The 20,324-nt window shown below is 38.8% G+C and overlaps 1 protein-coding gene across 3 annotated transcripts in view; it reads left to right on the forward strand.

Moving 5' to 3' along the window:
• Positions 1-8,268: 8,268 nt before the first annotated feature.
• The window catches only part of LOC145541565 (myosin-8), a 29,762-nt gene continuing 17,706 nt past the window's right edge, over positions 8,269-20,324 (forward strand). Inside the window, exons 1-16 of one of the 3 annotated variants that reach the window (XM_081578283.1) lie at positions 8,269-8,550; positions 8,757-8,799; positions 10,330-10,564; positions 11,241-11,384; positions 11,470-11,626; positions 13,750-13,777; positions 13,877-13,985; positions 14,077-14,169; positions 14,299-14,362; positions 15,288-15,386; positions 15,477-15,580; positions 15,737-15,875; positions 17,021-17,139; positions 17,217-17,366; positions 18,709-18,879; positions 19,960-20,269. In XM_081578283.1, coding sequence (XP_081434409.1) covers positions 10,355-10,564; positions 11,241-11,384; positions 11,470-11,626; positions 13,750-13,777; positions 13,877-13,985; positions 14,077-14,169; positions 14,299-14,362; positions 15,288-15,386; positions 15,477-15,580; positions 15,737-15,875; positions 17,021-17,139; positions 17,217-17,366; positions 18,709-18,879; positions 19,960-20,269 — 1,897 coding nt within the window. In that variant the 5' untranslated portion in view covers positions 8,269-8,550; positions 8,757-8,799; positions 10,330-10,354. Of the gene's footprint in view, positions 8,551-8,756; positions 8,800-10,325; positions 10,565-11,240; positions 11,385-11,469; positions 11,658-13,749; positions 13,778-13,876; positions 13,986-14,076; positions 14,170-14,298; positions 14,363-15,287; positions 15,387-15,476; positions 15,581-15,736; positions 15,876-17,020; positions 17,140-17,216; positions 17,367-18,708; positions 18,880-19,959; positions 20,270-20,324 lie in introns of all 3 variants that reach the window. The other 2 variants (XM_081578284.1, XM_081578285.1) reach the window with 2 other exon arrangements.

Raw genomic sequence — 20,324 nt, forward strand, 5'->3', positions numbered from 1 at the left:
CTACCTGATGCAAAGAGCTGACTTCTTAGAAAAGACTCTGATGCTGGGAAAAGTTGAAGGTGGGAATAGAAGGGGACAACAGAGGAAGAGATGGTTGAATGGCATCACTGGCTCGATGGACATGAGTTTGAGCAAGCTTCAGGAGTTGGTGATGGACAGGGAAGCCTGGTGTGCTGCAGTCCATGGGGTTGCAAAGAGTTGGACACAACTGAGAGACTGGAGGTCAGGGGCGGTGGCTGAGAGAAGCAACCCCACACCTGAGGTCAGGGGCCGTGGCCAAGAGGAGCTACCATGCACCCGAGGTAAGGGGCGGCAGCTGCGCTTTGTTGGAGCAGCCATGAAGAGAGACTCCGCGTCCAAGGTAAGAGAAACCCAGGTAAGACAGTAGGCACTGAGAGAGGGGATCAGGGGGCAGACAGGCTGAAACTATAGGCACGGACAACTAGCCAATCTGATCACATGGACCACAGCTTTGTCTAACTCAATGAAACTAAGCCATACCATGTGGGGCCACCCAAGACGACAGGTCATGGTGGAGAGGTCTGACAGAATGCGGTCCTCTGTAGAAGGGAATGGCAAACCACTTTAGTATTCTTGCCTTGAGAACCCCATGAACAGTATGAAAAGGCAAAAAAATAGGACCCTGAAAGATGAACTCCCTAGGTCAGTAGGTGCCCAATATGCTACTGGAGATCAATGGAGAAATAACTACAGAAAGAATGGAGGGATGGAGCCAAAGCAAAAACAACACCCAGCTGTGAATGGGACTGGTGATAGAAGCAAGATTCAATGCTATAAAGAGCAATATTGCATAGGAATCTGGAATGTTAGCTCCATGAATCAGGGCAAACTGGAAGTGGTCAAACAGGAGATGACAAGAGTGATCATCGACATTCTAGGAATCAGAGAACTAAGATGGACTGGAATGGGTGAATTTAACTCAGATGACAATTATATCTACTACTGTGGGCAGGAATCCCTTAGAAGAAATGGAGTAGCCATCATAGTCAACAAAAGAGTCTGAAATGCAGTACTTGGATGCAACCTCAAAAACGACAGAATGATCTCTGTTCATTTCCAAGGCAAACCATTCAATATCACGGTAATTCAAGTCTATGCCCTGACCAGTAACGCCGAAGAAGCTGAAGTTGAACAGTTCTATGAAGACCTACAAGACCTTCCAGAACTAACACTCTAAAAAGATGTTCTTTTCATTATAGGGCCTGGAATGCAAAAGTAGGAAGTCAAGAAACACCTGGAGTAACAGGAAAATTTGGCCTTGGAGTACAGAATGAAGCATGGCAAAGGTTAATAGAGTTCTGCCAAGAGAACGCACTGGTCATAGCAAACACCCTCTTCCAACAACACAAGAGAAGACTCTACACATGGACATCACCAGATGGTCGACAACAAAATCAGATTGATTATATTCTTTGCAGCCAAAGATGGAGAAGCTCTATACAGTCAGCAAGAACAAGACCGGGAGCTGACTCTGGCTGGGATCATGAACGCCTTATTGCCAAATTCAGACTGAAATTGAAGAAAGTAGGGAAAACCACTAGACCATTCAGGTATGACCTAAATCAAATCCCTTATGACTATACAGTAGAAGTGTGAAATAGATTTAAAGGACTAGATCTGATAGACAGAATGCCTGATGAACTATGGAGGGAGGTTCGTGACATTGTACAGGAGACAGGAATCAAGACCATCCCCAAGAAAAAGAAATACGAAAAAGCAAAATGGTTGTCTGAGGAGGCCTTACAAATAGCTGTGAAAAGATGGGAAGTGAAAAGCAAAGGAGAAAAGGAAAGATATACCCATTTAAATGCAGAGTTCCAAAGAATAGCAAGGAGAGATAAGAAAGCCTTCCTCAGCAATCAGTGCAAAGAAATAGAGGAAAACAATAGAATGGGAAAGACTAGAGATCTCTCCAAGAAAATTAGAGATACCGAGGGAACATTTCATGCAAAGATGGGCTCAATAAAGGGCAGAAATGGTAGGGACCTAACAGAAGCAGAAGATATTAAGAAGAGGTGGCAAGAATACACAGAAGAATTGTACAAAAAAGATCTTCATGACCCAGATAATCACGATGGTGTGATCAGTCACCTAGAGTCAGACATCCTGGAATGTGAAGTCAAGTGGGTCTTAGAAAGCATCACTATGAACAAAGCTAGTGGAGGTGATAGAATTCCAGTTGAGCTATTTCAAATCCTGAAAGATAACGCTGTGAAAGTGCTGCACTCAATATGCCAGCAAATCTGGAAAACTCAGCAGTGGCCACAGGACTGGAAAAGATCAGTTTTCATTCCAATCCCAAAGAAAGGCAATGCCAAAGAATGCTCAAACTACCGCACAATTGCACTCATTTCACACGCTAGTAAAGTAATGCTTAAAATTCTCCAAGCTGGGCTTCAGCAATATGTGAACTGTGAACTTCCAGATGTTCAAGCTGGTTTTAGAAAAGGCAGAGGAATCAGAGATCAAATTGCCAACATCCGCTTGATCATTGAAAAAGCAAGAGAGCATCAGAAAAACATCTATTTCTGCTTTATTTTCTATGCCAAAGCCTTTGACTGTGTGGATCACAGTAAATTGCAGAAAATTCTTAAAGAGGTGGGAATACCAGACCATCTGACCTGCCTCTTGAGAAACCTGTATTCAGGTCAGGAAGCAACAGCTAGAACTGGACATAGAACAACAGACTGGTTCCAAATAGGAAAAGGAGTATGTCAAGGCTGTATACTGTCACCCTGCTTATTTAACTTATATGATATGCAGAGTACATCAAGAGAAACGCTGGGCTGGAGGAAGCACAAGCTGGAATCAAGATTGCCGGGAGAAATATCAATAACCTCAGATATGCAGATGACACCACCCTTATGGCAGAAAGTGAAGAACTAAAGAGCCTCTTGATGAAAGTGAAAGAGGAGAGTGAAAAAGTTGGCTTAAAACTCAACGTTCAGAAAACTAAGATCATGGCATCCAGTCCCATTACTTCATGGCAGATAGATGGGGAAACAGTGGCTGATTTTATTTTTCTGGGCTCCAAGATCACTGTAGATGGTGATTGCAGCAACGAAATTAAAAGACACTTACTCTTTGGAAGGAAAGTTATGACCAACCTAGACAGAATATTAAAAAGCAGAGACATTACTTCGCCAACAAAGGTCCGTCTGGTCAAGGCTATGGTTTTCCCAGTGGTCATGTATGGATGTGAGAGCTGGACTATAAAGAAAGCTGAGCACCGAAGAATCGATGCTTTTGAACTGTGGTGTTGGAGAAGACTCTTGAAAGTCCCTTGGACTGCAAGGAGATCCAACCAGTCCATCCTAAAGGAGATCAGTCCTGGGTGTTCATTGGAAGGACTGATGTTGAAGCTGAAACTCCAATACTTTGGTCACCTGATGCGAAGAGCTGACTCATTGGAAAAGACCCTGATGCTGGGAAAGATTGAGGGCAGGAGGAGAAGGGGATGACAGAGGATGAGATGGTTGGATGGTATCACCGACTCGATGGACGTGGGTTTGGGTGGACCCCAGGAGTTGGTGATGGACAGGGAGGCCTGGAGTGCTGCAGTTCATGGGGTCGCAAAGAGTCGGACATGACTGAGCGACTGAATTGAACTGAACTGAGCAACTGAACTGAACTCAAGGGTGGACTTGTTACTTTGTTGTCAGTAAAAGTTTATTATTCCTGGAAACTTGCATTCTTTTACTACAAACTAATATTGCAATTTGCTGTTAAATTACAGCTCTATCCTTTGTCTATTACTTCCAAATCTGTTCCCTTTCCATGGAGAAACATTACCGTAATCTCAGGAAATTTAGTTTTCATTGTCTTGGGGTAGAATAAATTAAGTGAATCCTAAACATCTACAGTTATTTATATTTCACCAGCAACAAGTACAGTCAAGCCTACAATCCCCCACACACACCCCCACACTCCCGCCTCTTTTCTTTTCCAAGAGCTACTGGCTTAGTTGAGGTTCTCAACTTTTCCCTAAAATAGCACAACAACTGCTTAAGTAGGTTATCTCTGTTGCACTTCTCCAATCCATCTTCCATGATGCTACCATAATTGTGTTTAAAACGCAAATCTTAAGACGTCAGTTCCTTGTTTAAAAGACTCCAGTGATATCCTGTGACCTATGGTAATAGAGTCCTATCTTTTACATGGTTTTCATCAGAGTGATAATAGCCAATATTTATCAAATACTTTCTACACTGCCAGTTACTATGGTAGCTGCTTTACACATATTTCTCACTGATCCTGTGAGGATTAATTATATTTCTCATTAATCTTGCTATGTGGTGGAAAATTATAATTGTCCTTTAACAGATGAACAAACTGAAGCCTACAGATGTTAGGTGACTTGCCTAAAATCATACGAAATAACATCTGGATAGTTACATGGATATTTAAGACACTGAGTGAGTGAGTGAGTGAAAGTTGCTCAGTTGTGTCCAACTCTTTGCGACCCCATGGACAATACAATCCATGGAGTTCTCCAGGCCAGAATACTGGAGTGGATAGCCATTCCTTCTCCAGAGGATCTTTCCAACCCAGGGATTGAACCCAGGTTTCCCACAGTGAAGGCAGATTCTTTACCAGCTGAGCCACAAGGGAAGCCCTTACACTGTGTACCCCATAAAATACACACCAGACAGTTTGCTGGCTCTAAAACTTACCTATTAAAAGAAGTTCATATAATGAATTTTTAAAATAGCTACTTGATTTTTTAAGCTAGATATAAAATAAAATAAAAAATATAAAATAAAATTTAAAAAGCATGAAAATAAAGATATGGAAAAAGATAGTCCATATACATGCTACCCAAAAGTAAAAGCAACACAGTACAGCAAAATATTAGCAAAAACAGAACTCAAAGCAAAATACTACTAAAAGCATCAGGGATAGTTCATATTTCATTTTAAAAACATACAACCTACCAAAAAGATAAAACTATCATAAATTTCTACGGAATTAGCAACTATCTTTGAACTACACAAACAAAAATCTAAACAATCTGAGAATAACCAGAGTGGACTCTTTTAACTTACACTTATTAGAAAAATCACAGATCAAGTAGACAAAACTAAAAACAGATCATTTGAAAAACACAAATAATAAGCTGAATGATAAAATTAAAAAAAATTTTGTAGCCAACAATGAGAGAACATAAATGCTTTTCAAACATCTAATACATACATTTTCAATGGAGGTGATATCAGTCCTTAGGAAATAAAAATTAGTTCTTAGGAGAGCAAAAAATCTTAGGCATTGTAATAGTTTGTGCCTCCCTATGTCCCCCAGAAAAAAAAAGCTCAACCTTATCTGAAAAAACCTTATTTCTTAATCTCTTTTGTTATGGAGAAATTAATTAAGTTTAAATTTAAACCCATTTAATTAAAATCTTATGCTGAGTATTCATTTCTTAAAAAGAAATTCAACTTAATGAATTTAATTTGATTAATGTCTCTCTTCAGTGGGCAAGTTATTGAAAAAAAGGTTAAAAAACACTGATCTAAAAAATTCATAAAAACTGAGTCATATGGGGGAAAGAATATATCTAAATTTGCTTAAACATACATAAAATACCTCTTTAAGGACACACAGGAATCTGATAACTGTTGTTGACTCTGGGGAGGGAAACTCAATAGCTTTCTCATACTATTATAGTCTCAATTTTAAAACAAGAAAAATCATAAAAACATGATCTATAAAAGAAAATACTGATAAACTGGACTGTATCAAAATTTAAAACTTTTGCTCTTCAAAAGGCACCATTAAGAAAGTGGAAAGACAACCCACAGACTGCAAGAAAATATTTGTTAATCATATATCTGATAGAAGACTTATATCAAAACATATATCTATATATGTGGGTATAAAGACCTCTAACAAATTATATGAAAATTATCCAATTTTTTCAATGAACTAAACAATTGGATAGACTCTTCACCTAGAGAAAACATATAAATGGCAAATAAGCACATGAAAACTAACCAAAATCATTAATTCATTAAGGAAATACAAATTAAAACCACATTAAGATACCACTCTACACTCACTAGGATATATAGCAAGGGCTGGTCGCTCAGTCGTGTCTGACTTTTTGCAACCCTAGGACTATAACCTGTCAGGCTCCTCTGTCCATGGAATTCTCTACGCAAAAATACTAGAATAGGTAGCCATTTCCTTCTGCAAGGGATCTTCCCGACTCAGGGATAGAATCTGGGTTTCCCACATTGCAGGCAGATTCTTTACTCGCTAGGATGGCTTTAACAAAAAAGGACAATACAAGTGTAGGTGAGACTATAAAAAAACTGGAAGCCTCATCTTACTGGTGGAAATGTAAAATGGCACAGCCACTGTCAGAAAGAATTTGGAAATTTCTTAAGAAGTTAGCCATATACAATCTAGCAACTCAACTCCTAGTTATCTACCCAAGAGAAATGAAAACAAATGTCCACATGATGACTTGTATGGAATATTATCAACGGTACTTTGCATAACAGCCAAAACTAGAAACAATTCAAATATCCATCAATTTGAATAGATAAACAAAATGTGGCACTAAATTTAAAAAATAGATAAATAAACTAATTTTAAAAAAAGTAAAAAAAAAAAAAATGAATAAACTGTTGATATATGCAACAGCATGGAGGAACTCAAAAAGCATACTAAGGAAAAGAAGCCAGACGTGAAAGACTACACACTAGAGGATTCCATTTGTATGAAGTTTCTAGAAAAGGCAAAACTATTGAGACAGAAAGCGTATCAGTTTTTGCCTAGGAGTGCTGATCTGGATGCTATATGAACTGTTTTATTACATATACACACAAACACAAATACAGACACACAAGGTCCCTCATTCCTATTGGACCTACTAAGAAGTAAACTGCATGTGTACACACACACAATATAAAGAACAGCAGCTAAAAGAGAATCCTCCCCCACAAAGCCCAAATTTATACATCTGGAAATTTAAAAAAGGAAAACCACACTTAAGATAAATTGAGAGTTGAAATGGAAATAGAAACTTTAAAATGACAATCATACAAGGGTACTATAATACATATCAACCCCTGGGATTCAGCCAAAGTAGTAACCAAAGAAAAATTTATAACCATAAATAACATGCAAGATCATAAGAAAGAATGAAAATAAATGAAGTAAGCTTTCAGTTCAAGATGCTAGATACACACCAATAAAATAAACCTAAAGAACTACAAGAATGAAGAAAATTAAAAGCAGAAAATAATAAAATAGAAGAAAACTTATTTGGTAAATCTAAATTAAAAAGAGCAAACACAAAGACAAAACTTTGGCAAATATGATTTAAAATAAAAAGAACAAAATCAAAACATGTTAAAAAAATAAAAATAGATGACTACACAAGAGTTTTTTTAACTATAAGAAGATATGCACAAAAAATGTCCCCAAAAATCTATAAAAACTCACATGGAATGGGCAATTTTCTAGGAAAATATAAATCTTCCAACTGGGAAAAAAAAAAGGTAGAAACTGCACCCTGTCTATAAGAAACAGTGCACATGAAAAACTCATAGAACAAAACAAGTGAATTTTATTGTAAAGTTTAAATTTTTTTTTAAATAGTAGCAAAAAACTCATATAACTGTCACCTAGAAAGAGTGAATTTTGCTGTATATAAATTATACTTCAATATCCCTAACCATTAAAAAAAGATTCTAATTTTAAAAGAATGATAATAATATAATTTGTTTAAAGAGTAAGAGTGTAAATTTCACTGGTGGTATGAAAATTATCTATGATATAATTTTTTAAGTAGGTTGTAAAGCAAATATGTGCTATATAGGTATATATAGTATGATCAAACTGATATGTCTATAACTTATTTTACCTCTGCATAGTGAGATTACAGACATTTTTTTCCTGTTTGCTTATCTGTGTTTTTACTACAAAGAATACATATTATTTTCTAATAAATAATATTTTTTTCAGCGTTGGGTGGATGAGCACTGACTTAACGGTAGGGATTCAGTATAGAATCTTCTCTCACCTTGGCCTTGCTGCCCAAGCCCAGACTCCAAGGGTGAGCCTTGGCAGTGACCCAAGGTAGTGAAGGAGGTGGGAGTTCCTATGGTAACAAAGAAGGAAAACGTGGTTAGGGCTCTGAAAGCAATGCTCACTGAGGCTGTGATCATTGGGTTACCACAGGCATGTGTGAGAGTTTGCCAAATCAAATATAGCTCTTAGGAACTTACTTTGAGGCCCCACCAGGCACTGTCAAAGATTACCTTCCCAGCACACAAGAAAGCATTCTCTGCCGGCAGATTGGTCCCTGTCACATTATTTATAGGAGATTGGTTCACATACTCAAAATGATATGAATACTTCTAATTATATCCAAACATGACAAATGTCAGAACAAATTATTCTGAGGGTTCACGCTGCCAAATGTCTTGCCCTAACAAAGAGGAGCAAGCTGCAGGATCAGCACACCAGCTCCTATATAAGCACGATGAGCCCTTCTGCTACATCTCCACCAAGGACCCAGAGGTAAGTGAATGGGGGCCTTGGGACCTGCAGGGCTCCAGGGGACAGAAACAGCTTACCCCGCAGCCCATCTCTGAGGATGAAACTGTTCCTCCCAGCTCTGACTTTTATTTTCATGAAGTCATGCTTTAGACCAGGCAAGTTTTAATTCTGTAACTATCCTACTGGAATTTCAGAGCTTCACTAAAAAGAAACTTACTGTTTTACAGTGTTAGAGGCTCCTGAATCTGCACCTTCATCTAGAATCCAGAGGTAAGACTTCGCTTTATTCATTTATTGATGACAGAAGGGATGTAGCCTAACAAAGCTGGGGACAGCTCTTCATTATACACCATTTCCTTATATTTTGCAGTTATGTAAATATGTTGTACTTCCAAATGTCTGTTTACAAATGCTGGGAAATCACTTCTTCCAAATGTCTTATTCTCAGAGACCACCCTCATCTGAGTTCCAGGATTAAAGGACCATTTGGGAAAGAATGAATTTTGACAGTGAGTTCTCAGCTGCAATTAACAACTGCCAGGGGCAATGGACTACTCCATGCCAACCTCCTTCTACTGACAAGCGTTGAATACTTGGGTGTTTTACCCAGTATTTTTTAAATACCTGCAAAAATTCTTACTCTAAAACATGTAAACAGAAACGAACATCTTCCTAAAACCATAGTATTTTAGCTACTTTTTCATGATTCACTGTAGTTTTTAAAAAGATTTGTTACTGTTTGTTTTAAAAAAATCCCAAGAATTACACCCACAGAGTGTTATCTATCACACTTTAAATTAGAAGGAGAGATTCTGGCCCTTCCCCCAAGTAATTCACTGCCTGAGAGTAAAGAAAAGACCCAATCAAAGTAATGAGCCAATGCTGAGACACATATCTATCAACAGAGGACAATGGCTCATATGCATGTGATAAACTCTTACATTTTTGTCTTTTCTTTTTCTGGATGAAGAGAAACGAAGCCTGCAGAATTTATGCAGGATGAAACACCTTCTTCATGCTGAAGCTCTCATTCCCCTGTGCTTAGATCTGTTAACTGACAGTTCAAATCCTTCATGCCAGAAGGAGAATGTTAAAAGAGATTTTGAAATTAAGGCAATGCTAAGTCTCTTGGTAACAAGCCAAATGATATATTTAAAAAAAAAAAAAAAAAAACCCTAGAGTGGTAATGATTTCTTATGAGGTTAATGACCCACCAAGAGATGTTTAACATAAAGTGGATGTTAAAAAGAGTTATTTGGCTTACAAGAGAAAAAAAAAAAAAAGGGCATCTAAAAGGTAAAAATGTTTTTGGGTTGCTTGGAAGATATCAACTTTCATTTGCACAAGACAAACTTTCCCTCCTAACACTATGATCGTCCCAGCAAATGGCAGATGCAAACATTATGCATCTGAGGATTAAAGAATGACAGTTGCTATAAAACAATCCATCAACAACAGTCTTAGCTATAGATATTATTAGAGTTTAGAGATTAAAACAGGCAAGGATTCCATTCTCACTCAGCTGTAGGTGCCCTAGCCCTGAGGATCAAGACTTGCCATCTGGGAAGGAAATTTTCAAAGCCCCAAAAATGAAGCCTCAAATTGCAATCTCATTCCAAACCAGCCCTGTGCTAGTGTTATTAATACTTAATAGAACGCTGGTCAACACAGGTTGGAAGAACAATTACAGTCCAGGCTGGGGATGGAACCTCAATATTTCTTTCATTTCAGTTTTTTTTCTCACATGTATATAACTTCTGGTTTCTCTTTTTCCTCTCTCCCATTCTTTCCCCAAGGTAGAATTCTCTCTAAATAAATCGCAACCATGAGTGCGAGTTCAGACGCTGAGATGGCTGTTTTTGGCGAAGCTGCTCCCTATCTTCGAAAATCAGAAAAGGAGCGGATTGAAGCCCAAAACAAGCCCTTTGATGCTAAAACATCAGTCTTTGTGGCAGAGCCCAAGGAATCCTATGTGAAGAGCATCATACAAAGCAAGGAAGGGGGGAAAGTAACTGTAAAGACAGAACGTGGAGCAGTAAGTAAAAACATAAGGAGAAAATCCTTCCCGTTTTATTTCTCCATCTCCTCACTTCAAGTTGAAGGCTTCCTTGCTCACAATTTCCAAGTCTATTGCCAATCCAGACACCCTTCCAGTCCATTAACAGACATTAGATTTGGAAGGTAAAAGAAATTCTCACTTCTCCCTTTCCCAACCACCAAAAGAACTTTAAGCCACTAGTCAGCCTCCAGCATTTCCCTTCAATTATTCACTTCCCTGTCTAAATCTCCAAACTTGGGAGAAATAAAAACTAGTTTCTATCAAAAGAATTGTTATCTATTTAGGTAAATAATGTATTAATCTTCCCATTACTTCCTCCCAAATTGAAGTTTCTTATAATAAATGGCAAGGAGAAATAAAAAATTAAACCCATTGAAGTAAAATGATATAAACTGATAAATAAACCAGGGACATGAAAATGTGGGAGGAAAAAAGTATATCTTAAAGAGTAGGATGTATTCTAGCTCATCATAGGAAACAGATTTTTTTTATCATCAAACTCTAAGATGAATACATTTTTGTGCTTTTATTTAAAGGACACTGAATAATATAACGGGAAGTGCCCACAATCATAGTCTTATAACCAAAGCAGATACACATAAATCCTACCTCCAACCATTAATACAAACTTGACTCTCACTTTACTTGCCAGACTCTCACTGTCAGAGAAGACCAAGTCTTCCCCATGAACCCTCCCAAATATGATAAGATCGAGGACATGGCCATGATGACCCACCTGCATGAGCCCGGCGTGCTGTACAACCTCAAAGAGCGTTATGCAGCCTGGATGATCTACGTGAGCACCCTTCAACCTCTCTTTATTTCATCTATCTCTCCAAGTAGAATCAAATCCCACATGTTGAGTGTTCTGATTTTTTTAGACCTACTCAGGCCTCTTCTGTGTCACCGTCAACCCCTACAAGTGGCTGCCGGTGTACAACCCCGAGGTGGTGGCGGCCTACAGGGGCAAGAAGCGCCAGGAGGCCCCGCCCCACATCTTCTCCATCTCTGACAACGCCTATCAGTTCATGCTGACTGGTGAGTGAGTGATGCATCTATTTACAGAAATGTGGAAACGGAATCTTGAATGAACAAGTAGACTTTGGGCTTTGATTACAATAATACGTTGCAACCACACAGGGCCTCACTGTTTTCAAGAAACTTTCAGTGCTGTAACGTCACATAATCTTCCCCACAGCCTCTCTACAGATGAGTAAACTGAAGCTAGTCACTGAGTTCACTGACCTGCCCAAGGCTAACCCAGCTAGTAACCAGAAGCCTAGTTGAAACAATTAGCAGACCTCTATAAACATATATGTTGCTTTTCCATATTTTTTACTTTCTGATTTGGAGAGAAAAAAAGTTCAAATATATTTTTTAGAATATTCACATCCACAGCAATAAGGAAAATACTTACCAGCCATAGCTGGAAAGCATTGTGAATTCCTTTATCTGTAATAGATACAGCTAACACTGCCAGCATTTGAGATAGAACATGAGTAAAGAAAGAACTGTGACTTCCCTCCCAAATATTTTGAAGCATTTTCCTACTAGAATGGAAGAAAATAGAAATCCATCTTTCTTTGAAAACATTTTTTTTTAAATTTATATCAAAGTCTCTTGCTCCTGTCTTATCAAGACATAAACAAACAGCTTTGATACAAATTGCAGGCCCAAATATAGCATTAAAACTTTTATTGGCATACACCAAATGTACTGCCTTTGGAAATATTCTAAATTCCTGAGTTTCCTGTTGTTCCATGAGATATTAGAAACTGGAGAAGGTTTTGTTCCATTTTGGTTTCTTTTTTGTTTGTTTTGTTGCACTGTTTTTAAATTGTCTTTTAAAGGAGAAGAGAAAGGGATAAAATACAAATCTTGCATTACAAACTGGCCAGCAGTTCTACAAGGATTTCATGCTAGTAAACTGTTCTTTGGTTGTCAACAGAACCTAGCTACCTTCCAGAAATTATCCAAATTCAGGCTCATTCCAGAGGTTTTAACACGCAGCAGTTGCATTTACACTGGTATGTATACCACCACCTCTACCAAGGTCTCCACTCCCCCAGGTTTTGGGGCTGCTCCAAATTCAAGATTACTTATCTCCAAACATGATTTTGATATAAAACCATGCAAAACTGCAGCATCTGACCAGGTTAGAGACTAAAACATTGTTTTCTTATCTATGTTCCCACTAGCTGTGACATGATCTTTCTTGATTTTTCTTCTATTGGAAAAAGAAATCAATCTGAATATGTTTCAAAATCTGTCTCTACTTCCCTAAACAGAGCTTTAAAGTTCTCTGAAGTCTATATGCACATCTAAATAGCATCCATCTTGTATCTATTTCTCTGACTAGGTTTTTTTAGATTTGAGAATGCTCTAGAATCTATCAGTACAGAATTAAAAATTTAACAAATCAGGAAATTGATATAAATCCAACATATCAGTCATATAGAGTGACAGTTTTTGCATTACTTAGAAATGTGTATAAAAGAGAAATAAAAGGAAATGAACACCAACAGTTATTAATACAATTCCAGATCCCTTCCTTTTTTAGTCTACCAGCAGTCAAGTTAATATCAAGAGCTGGGAGGAGGCCAAACAGCAGAAAAATATATAAACCAGAAGTCAAGAAGACTGAAATATCTTAACAAACGATGTAACTATCAGAAAAATCACTTATTCCTCCCTGGGTTCCTTTCTTTATCTGTTAAATGAAATTTCAGAATTCTGATTCTTACTGAAATAGCTACAGATGAAAGTATGTGATGCCTGGAATTTTCTTTAAACTAACTGAGCTTGGGATGGGAATATAGATTATATAAAATTGGCCATATAGTAACTATTGAAACGCTGTATATATAGGTACACAGGAGCTTTTAACAGTATTGTCTCTACCTTTGTATAGGTTTGAAATTTCCTATAAGTTTTTAAAGTAATAAAATATCAGAAGAAACAGATGATTCTTTGCCTCTCATTTTCACAAATTTTATTCCAAGAGGCAAGTACTGTCTGGGAGCTACACACAAAGCCAAAATCACAGGCAATATCTTCAAAATGTTAAAAAGAATAAACTGTATTTAATCTGAACAGTCAATAATCTTCATAGTGAATGTGAACTATTTTAAAAAATGATGGTCTTGATTTCTCTTTCACAGATCGTGAGAACCAGTCCATCCTGATCACGTAGGTGATTTTTCCTTCTTCTCTGATTGGTGGTGATTGTCTTAGATGTTGACAGTGTGAGCTGTAGTTCTGATCTCTTCTCTGGTTTTTATTTGACAGCGGAGAATCCGGGGCAGGAAAGACTGTGAACACGAAGCGTGTCATCCAGTACTTTGCAACAATTGCAGTCACTGGGGAGAAGAAGAAGGAGGAACCTGGCAAAATGCAGGTGGGTCTGATGGGCATATGAGAATCATGATGGGCAGGGTGCTCAGGAAGCCCCGGACTTCTTGTGTTTCTGCTCTTGTGTTTCTCTGCAGGGGACTCTGGAGGATCAGATCATCAGTGCCAACCCACTGCTGGAGGCCTTTGGCAACGCCAAGACCGTGAGGAATGACAACTCCTCTCGCTTTGTGAGTCTCTGGGTCACAGAGGGTTTTCTCAGGCCTTAAATGCCCGTAAAGGCATGTCTCAGTCGTTAGTTCAGTCTCTTCTTATTCATATGCTGTTTTGTATGTAACATTGTCTTTTTCACTTGCAAGGGTAAATTCATCAGGATCCACTTCGGGACCACAGGGAAACTGGCTTCTGCTGATATTGAAACATGTGAGTAACACAACCATTGAAACTCAAACAGATAAACCAGGGATGTCATTTGCAGGAATATTTTCAACATGTGGTGAGCCCTGAGCCTGCTTGCCAGTACCACTCGTGAGCTAATGCCATAATTCTCCACAATGTCTGTGTGCTCTGCTTACCTCAGTTTCAGACTGATGGATCTGCAGCATATTCTGGAATTCCAGTCTCAGAAGCAACTATGGCATTTTTTCCAGGACAAACAGTAGGACTATTCATGGGTTCCTATATGTTATCTACAGGTTTACAATACATTTCTGTGATTTGCTCTTTTTTTTTTTGTTTGCAGAAGGATTCACATTTATTGGTTCAAATAGAGTATCTAACATTTGCTAAACATGCATTTCACACTAACTGGTCACATTTCCACAGGAGGTCAAATTCTCAGAAAAGGGCCCATCCCTCGGCAGATGGCAGGGTGAGAGGCAGCAGAGGGCCAGGGTAGCAGGGCCTGCCAACTATCACTTGGTCATGCAGGACTGATGGAGTCAGGTTGGCAGGCATTCTGTGATTTGTTCTTGATCTGAGCTTTGGTAGATGTTTCCAAGGTAATCCCTCACCAAAGAATCTAAGGTAAGTTGAGGAAGGAGGGGATATTAAAGATCAATTATAAGACAAAGGTCACAAGTCACCCATATGAAAAGCTGATTTGTTACTAGAGCATGCATACTTCACTCTTTGCTTTTAAATGGTGAGAATCTTGGGTAATTGCCATATGTATTTGGAATTCTTACATACAGTACCAACCATCAGTACAGGATCAATCATCAAGTTGAAATCTCAATGAAGCCTATTGTAATATCCCCAATTTTAGAGAAAGACATTGTGGTTAATTTAATATCTCAGGAGTATTGATATTTTTTCTAATTCGATGTCTATTTCCCCTTCTTTCCAGATCTTCTAGAAAAGTCTAGAGTTACTTTCCAGTTGAAGGCAGAAAGAAGCTACCATATTTTTTATCAGATCACTTCCAATAAGAAGCCAGATCTGATTGGTAAGAATGAACTTAAATTCACAGACAAAAGTTAATATTTTTGTTAACAACTTTTAATGTGAAACATACCCCTGAACTCTATGTACCTAGAAATGCTCCTGATCACCACCAACCCATATGATTACGCCTTTGTCAGTCAAGGGGAGATCACAGTCCCTAGCATTGATGACCAAGAAGAGCTGATGGCCACTGATGTAAGACATATACTCACTTTTAAAAAAATCTATTATGCATGGGAATGATAATAGCAACCATACTGTAAGTGTGGTTACCTTAGAATATAGTGTAAATTCACCAAAGTATGTTAATATCTTCTGCCCTAACTTTTGTCCTGTCATTTCTCCTGACAGAGTGCCATAGACATCCTGGGCTTTACTCCTGAGGAGAAAGTGTCCATCTACAAGCTCACGGGGGCAGTAATGCATTATGGGAACATGAAATTCAAGCAAAAGCAGCGTGAGGAGCAGGCAGAGCCAGATGGCACTGAAGGTACCAAGTGAGCCCCCAACTGGGTTTAAGACAGAAAATATGACAAGAAAAAATAAAAAGCTCTTCTAAACTCACATCTGCTTTGCAACTGAATTTCTGAAGGGCATACACACATTACACATATTGCACTCTGTCCTCACCCCCTCTCCTCTTAGCATCTCCATATCTCCATCATTTCTACACACACCAAAAAGTTTAAATGAACCCTAATAGCCACTTATAAGTATGTATTTAAAAAGCACAGCCTGGGGCCAGATCAGAGAGAGAATAAGACAGAACCATATGCCTACTTTGCCTTAGAAATGACAAGAAGGTGTACAGGATAACTTGGCATATCGGTGTGTTTCAGCACCAACTGGGTAAATCTAGCAGGGGGATACAATGTCTGCCCAAACACAGAGCTGGGGTGAAGGATATCCCTAGATATCTGTGCACATGTGTGTGTGTGTGTTTGTGTGTGTGTGTGTGTATGTGTGTGTGTGTGTGTGTGTGTGTGTGCGCTGCCTACATGTAAACCTGCAGACAACCTAGGCATCAAGTAAGATAAAAAGAAACTGAGAAAGAAAAATCATATACGCTAAGGAAGGAATATGGAAATTATGGAAACCACCATGGAAGCTACAGTTATCTGCTCCTTTAAGCCTTTCCTGACCATCCCAGTTCGACATTCTGTCTCCCTCTTTTATATCGTAGTCATTGGCAACATTTCAGAAGGGGACGAGGTAGGAATCATGTACTGAAATTTAGTTCCCACATTTTCAGATAAAGAAACTGGTCACTGATGGTAAGTTGGGAAGAGCAAAATTGAGATAAGGTCTATTCATGTCACCTTTCAACCATACCTAAGAACAGGGACTCTGGCTTTTGTCTCACATAAAGTATTTCCATAAACATTGGAATTATGTTTGATGTTGCTAAATGACTCAAAAGCTGCTTGCAACAAATCACCAAAGGCCAGTGTAACTGATTGATCATTTATTAGCAAGTACATGCTCTAATGTACAGAAAGCCTTGCCTGACCTTCTATAGAATTATTCAAAGTTTTTTATTTAAATAATAATGAAAATGGATTGGAAGAAAATGGAAAGACTATCTTAAAGAAACATCTGCCATTAAACAACATTTCTTGAATTGTGTCTCTGCAGTGGCTGACAAGGCTGCCTATCTACAGAGTCTTAACTCTGCTGACCTGCTCAAAGCTCTCTGCTACCCCAGGGTCAAGGTCGGCAATGAGTATGTCACCAAAGGCCAGACTGTGCAGCAGGTAAGTGCACAACCTGAATGAGTCACACACTTCCCAGGCCTTTAATAGTACCAACAAACATTACTTTGTCCATGAAGGTGTACAATGCAGTGGGTGCTCTAGCCAAAGCTGTCTATGAGAAGATGTTCCTGTGGATGGTCACCCGCATCAACCAGCAGTTGGACACCAAGCAGCCCAGGCAGTACTTCATCGGGGTCTTGGACATTGCTGGCTTTGAGATCTTTGATGTGAGTTATCTTCAGATTAATAAAAAGTGGGAGAAAGACAATCTGGGTTTTGATATATTGGGTATTCCCCAGTGGCTCAGCGATAAAGAATTCTCCTGAAATGCAGGAGATGTGGATTCGATCCATGGGTCAGGAAGATCCCCTGGAGGAGGGCATGGCAACCCACTCCAGTATTCTTGCTTGGAAAATCCCATGCACAGAGGAGCCTGGCAGGTTATGGCCCATGAGGTCACAAAGAGTTGGACATAAGTGAAGTGACTGAGCAGCAGCAGCATGCTGGGTATTATTCATTTACATCTGTAGTGTCTACATTGCTTTCTGCAACATGGTACCTAGGACAGAATATCTAGGAGGTAGCAGGATAATAGTAGTAGTAATAATAATGGCCAAACTTTATCGAGAAGTCTGTATTTCTGGCACTCTACTAAGTACTTCAAATTGTTACTTCATTTAATCTTCACAATAACCCAAGAAGGAGTAACTAACATACTTCTAATTAAACATGGAGGAACATATGCAAAACAATCAGCACACTTGCTAAAGATCCTCTAGCCACGTAAGGCAAAGCCAAGATAGGAACCTGGATCTGCAGTGTTTGGTCCATACACAAGGCTCCTTCCTTCCCATGGAGGAAAAAGGAGCTAAAAGGAGAAGCACAGTGACAGTTCATAGTATTTCCTCTTCCAGGTTCATCTGACACCCACCATTTCCCCTCTGGGTCATTAGATTCATCATCTATAGAAATGAAGGTGTCTATAAAGTAATGAAGATTACTATAAAGACTTCATCAGATCTTCAATGCTAGACCACACCAGTTCCCTACTTTCACAGATCTGACATTGAGAATTTACCAAATGTTTGATATGAAGAGAAATTAGCCTATTAATTTCACTTTGTACATCAACTAAAGGTCTTAAGAAAAGCTTTCCTTAACAAAGTGACAGCCAAAATTGAAAATATGAACTTCATCTTGAATTAGAGAGTAGGGGTGGTAAAAAGGTGAGGCTTTGCAATAAATTACTTTCACCGTTAAATCTGAACCATTACTCACTGGATTGTACTTTTAATGCACATTATTGCCCAGGCAATCTTAAAAGGGGAAGGAGGTCAATTCTACCAGAACTCTTGCTGTGTAGCTGACAGCTTTAAACAATGCCCAGAAATCACAAAAAAGGTTCATGTCAAAAATGATCCTTTCTTTCCTGGAATTTCTGAATAAACAATAATTAGTTCAAATTTTATTTCATTACTGTATTCCACATATTTTCAATAAAAGATTTTTCAGTAATGAATTCTACCACTTTAAGAATCCATTTAATGTTGGAAATTTGCTTTTGTGCAGTTCAACAGTCTGGAGCAGCTGTGCATCAATTTCACCAATGAGAAACTGCAACAGTTTTTCAACCACCACATGTTCGTGCTGGAGCAGGAGGAGTACAAGAAGGAAGGCATCGAGTGGGAGTTCATCGACTTTGGGATGGACCTGGCCGCCTGCATCGAGCTCATCGAGAAGGTCTGTTTGACTTCTAAAGGAAATCTGAACTGTAAGGATAACTTTCCCAAGTGTCTTAAGCAACTTCAGAAAGTGTATTACAGTAATCTTAAATAGACTGATATCAGAACAAGTTAGAGAATTACTTTAGAAATTACTTCCTCTTTTCAGCTTTTACATAAGGACCAGAGAGTTTAGTTTCCTTTTGTCCTGAGCAGTTTTGCTCTAACACTGACTCAAATCCAATTTGAAAGCAGCATATCTACTGAGATGGTCTACTTCACCAGAGAAACTACCTCATTTGTTTTAAATCTCCATTATCATCCAAGACGTGAGCAATAGAAATAACTATTTTTTAAGTCAAAATTAATGCAGAGGTAACACAGCTAGAGCTTTTATGAAAGATAATCTGTTTGGAAGTCAAGAAGTCAAATTGCTTATGCTTGTTCATAATCTATCTTTAAGGAGATTAAGTATACAAAATGTCCTATATAAAGTTTGGGTTATTTATACTATTGTATATAAAGTGAAGTTGCTCAGTCGTGTCCGACTCTTTGCAACCCCATGGACTGTAGCCTACCAGGCTCCTCCATCCGTGGGATTCTCCAGGCAAGAATACTGGAGTGGGTTGCCATTTCCTTCTCCAGGGGATCTTCCTGACCCAGGGATCGAACCCGGGTCTCCCTCATTGGAGGCAGACGCTTTAACCTCTGAGCCACCAGGGAAGTCCTATATAAAGTAAACATCATTCTAAGTCACTAAGTCCTTTTCATAGAAAAATAAAACTTTGACAATACATTAATTCACCAAGTAGGTGAGTTAATGTGATAAATACAGACATTTTAATGTCACCCCCACATGCTGTGCTGACATCTGGAGTTTGTATCTAGCTATTCTTTTACTTGAAAATAATGCTATGGATCGAATTTGAGAAGGAATGGTGGAAAGTCATTTTAGTAATAACAAAAGGACTTTGAGCTTGATCATGGTTTACTTTATAAGTATATTTAATTAGGAGTGCTCATAATTCAATCAAATGACAGCCACTATACCTTTTGAGACAAGATAGACTGACACCAACTTCTGCTTTTCTGAATTCAGCCACTGGGCATCTTCTCCATCCTGGAAGAGGAGTGCATGTTCCCCAAGGCCACAGACACCTCCTTCAAGAACAAGCTGTATGACCAGCACCTGGGCAAGTCTGCCAACTTCCAGAAGCCCAAGGTGGTCAAGGGCAGAGCCGAGGCCCACTTCTCCCTGATCCACTACGCAGGCACCGTGGACTACAACATTGCCGGCTGGCTGGACAAGAACAAGGACCCCCTGAACGACACTGTGGTTGGGCTGTACCAGAAGTCCTCAATGAAGACTCTGGCCAGTCTCTTTTCCACATATGCTAGTGCTGAAGCTGGTACTTTCTGTGCCCCTGATTTAAATTAACCTATCCCCACAGAAAGTTCACATAC

This window comes from Giraffa tippelskirchi, chromosome 3 (genome assembly GCF_054371585.1).
Source record: "Giraffa tippelskirchi isolate mGirTip1 chromosome 3, T2T-mGirTip1v1.2.pri, whole genome shotgun sequence".
Taxonomy (NCBI): domain Eukaryota; kingdom Metazoa; phylum Chordata; class Mammalia; order Artiodactyla; family Giraffidae; genus Giraffa; species Giraffa tippelskirchi.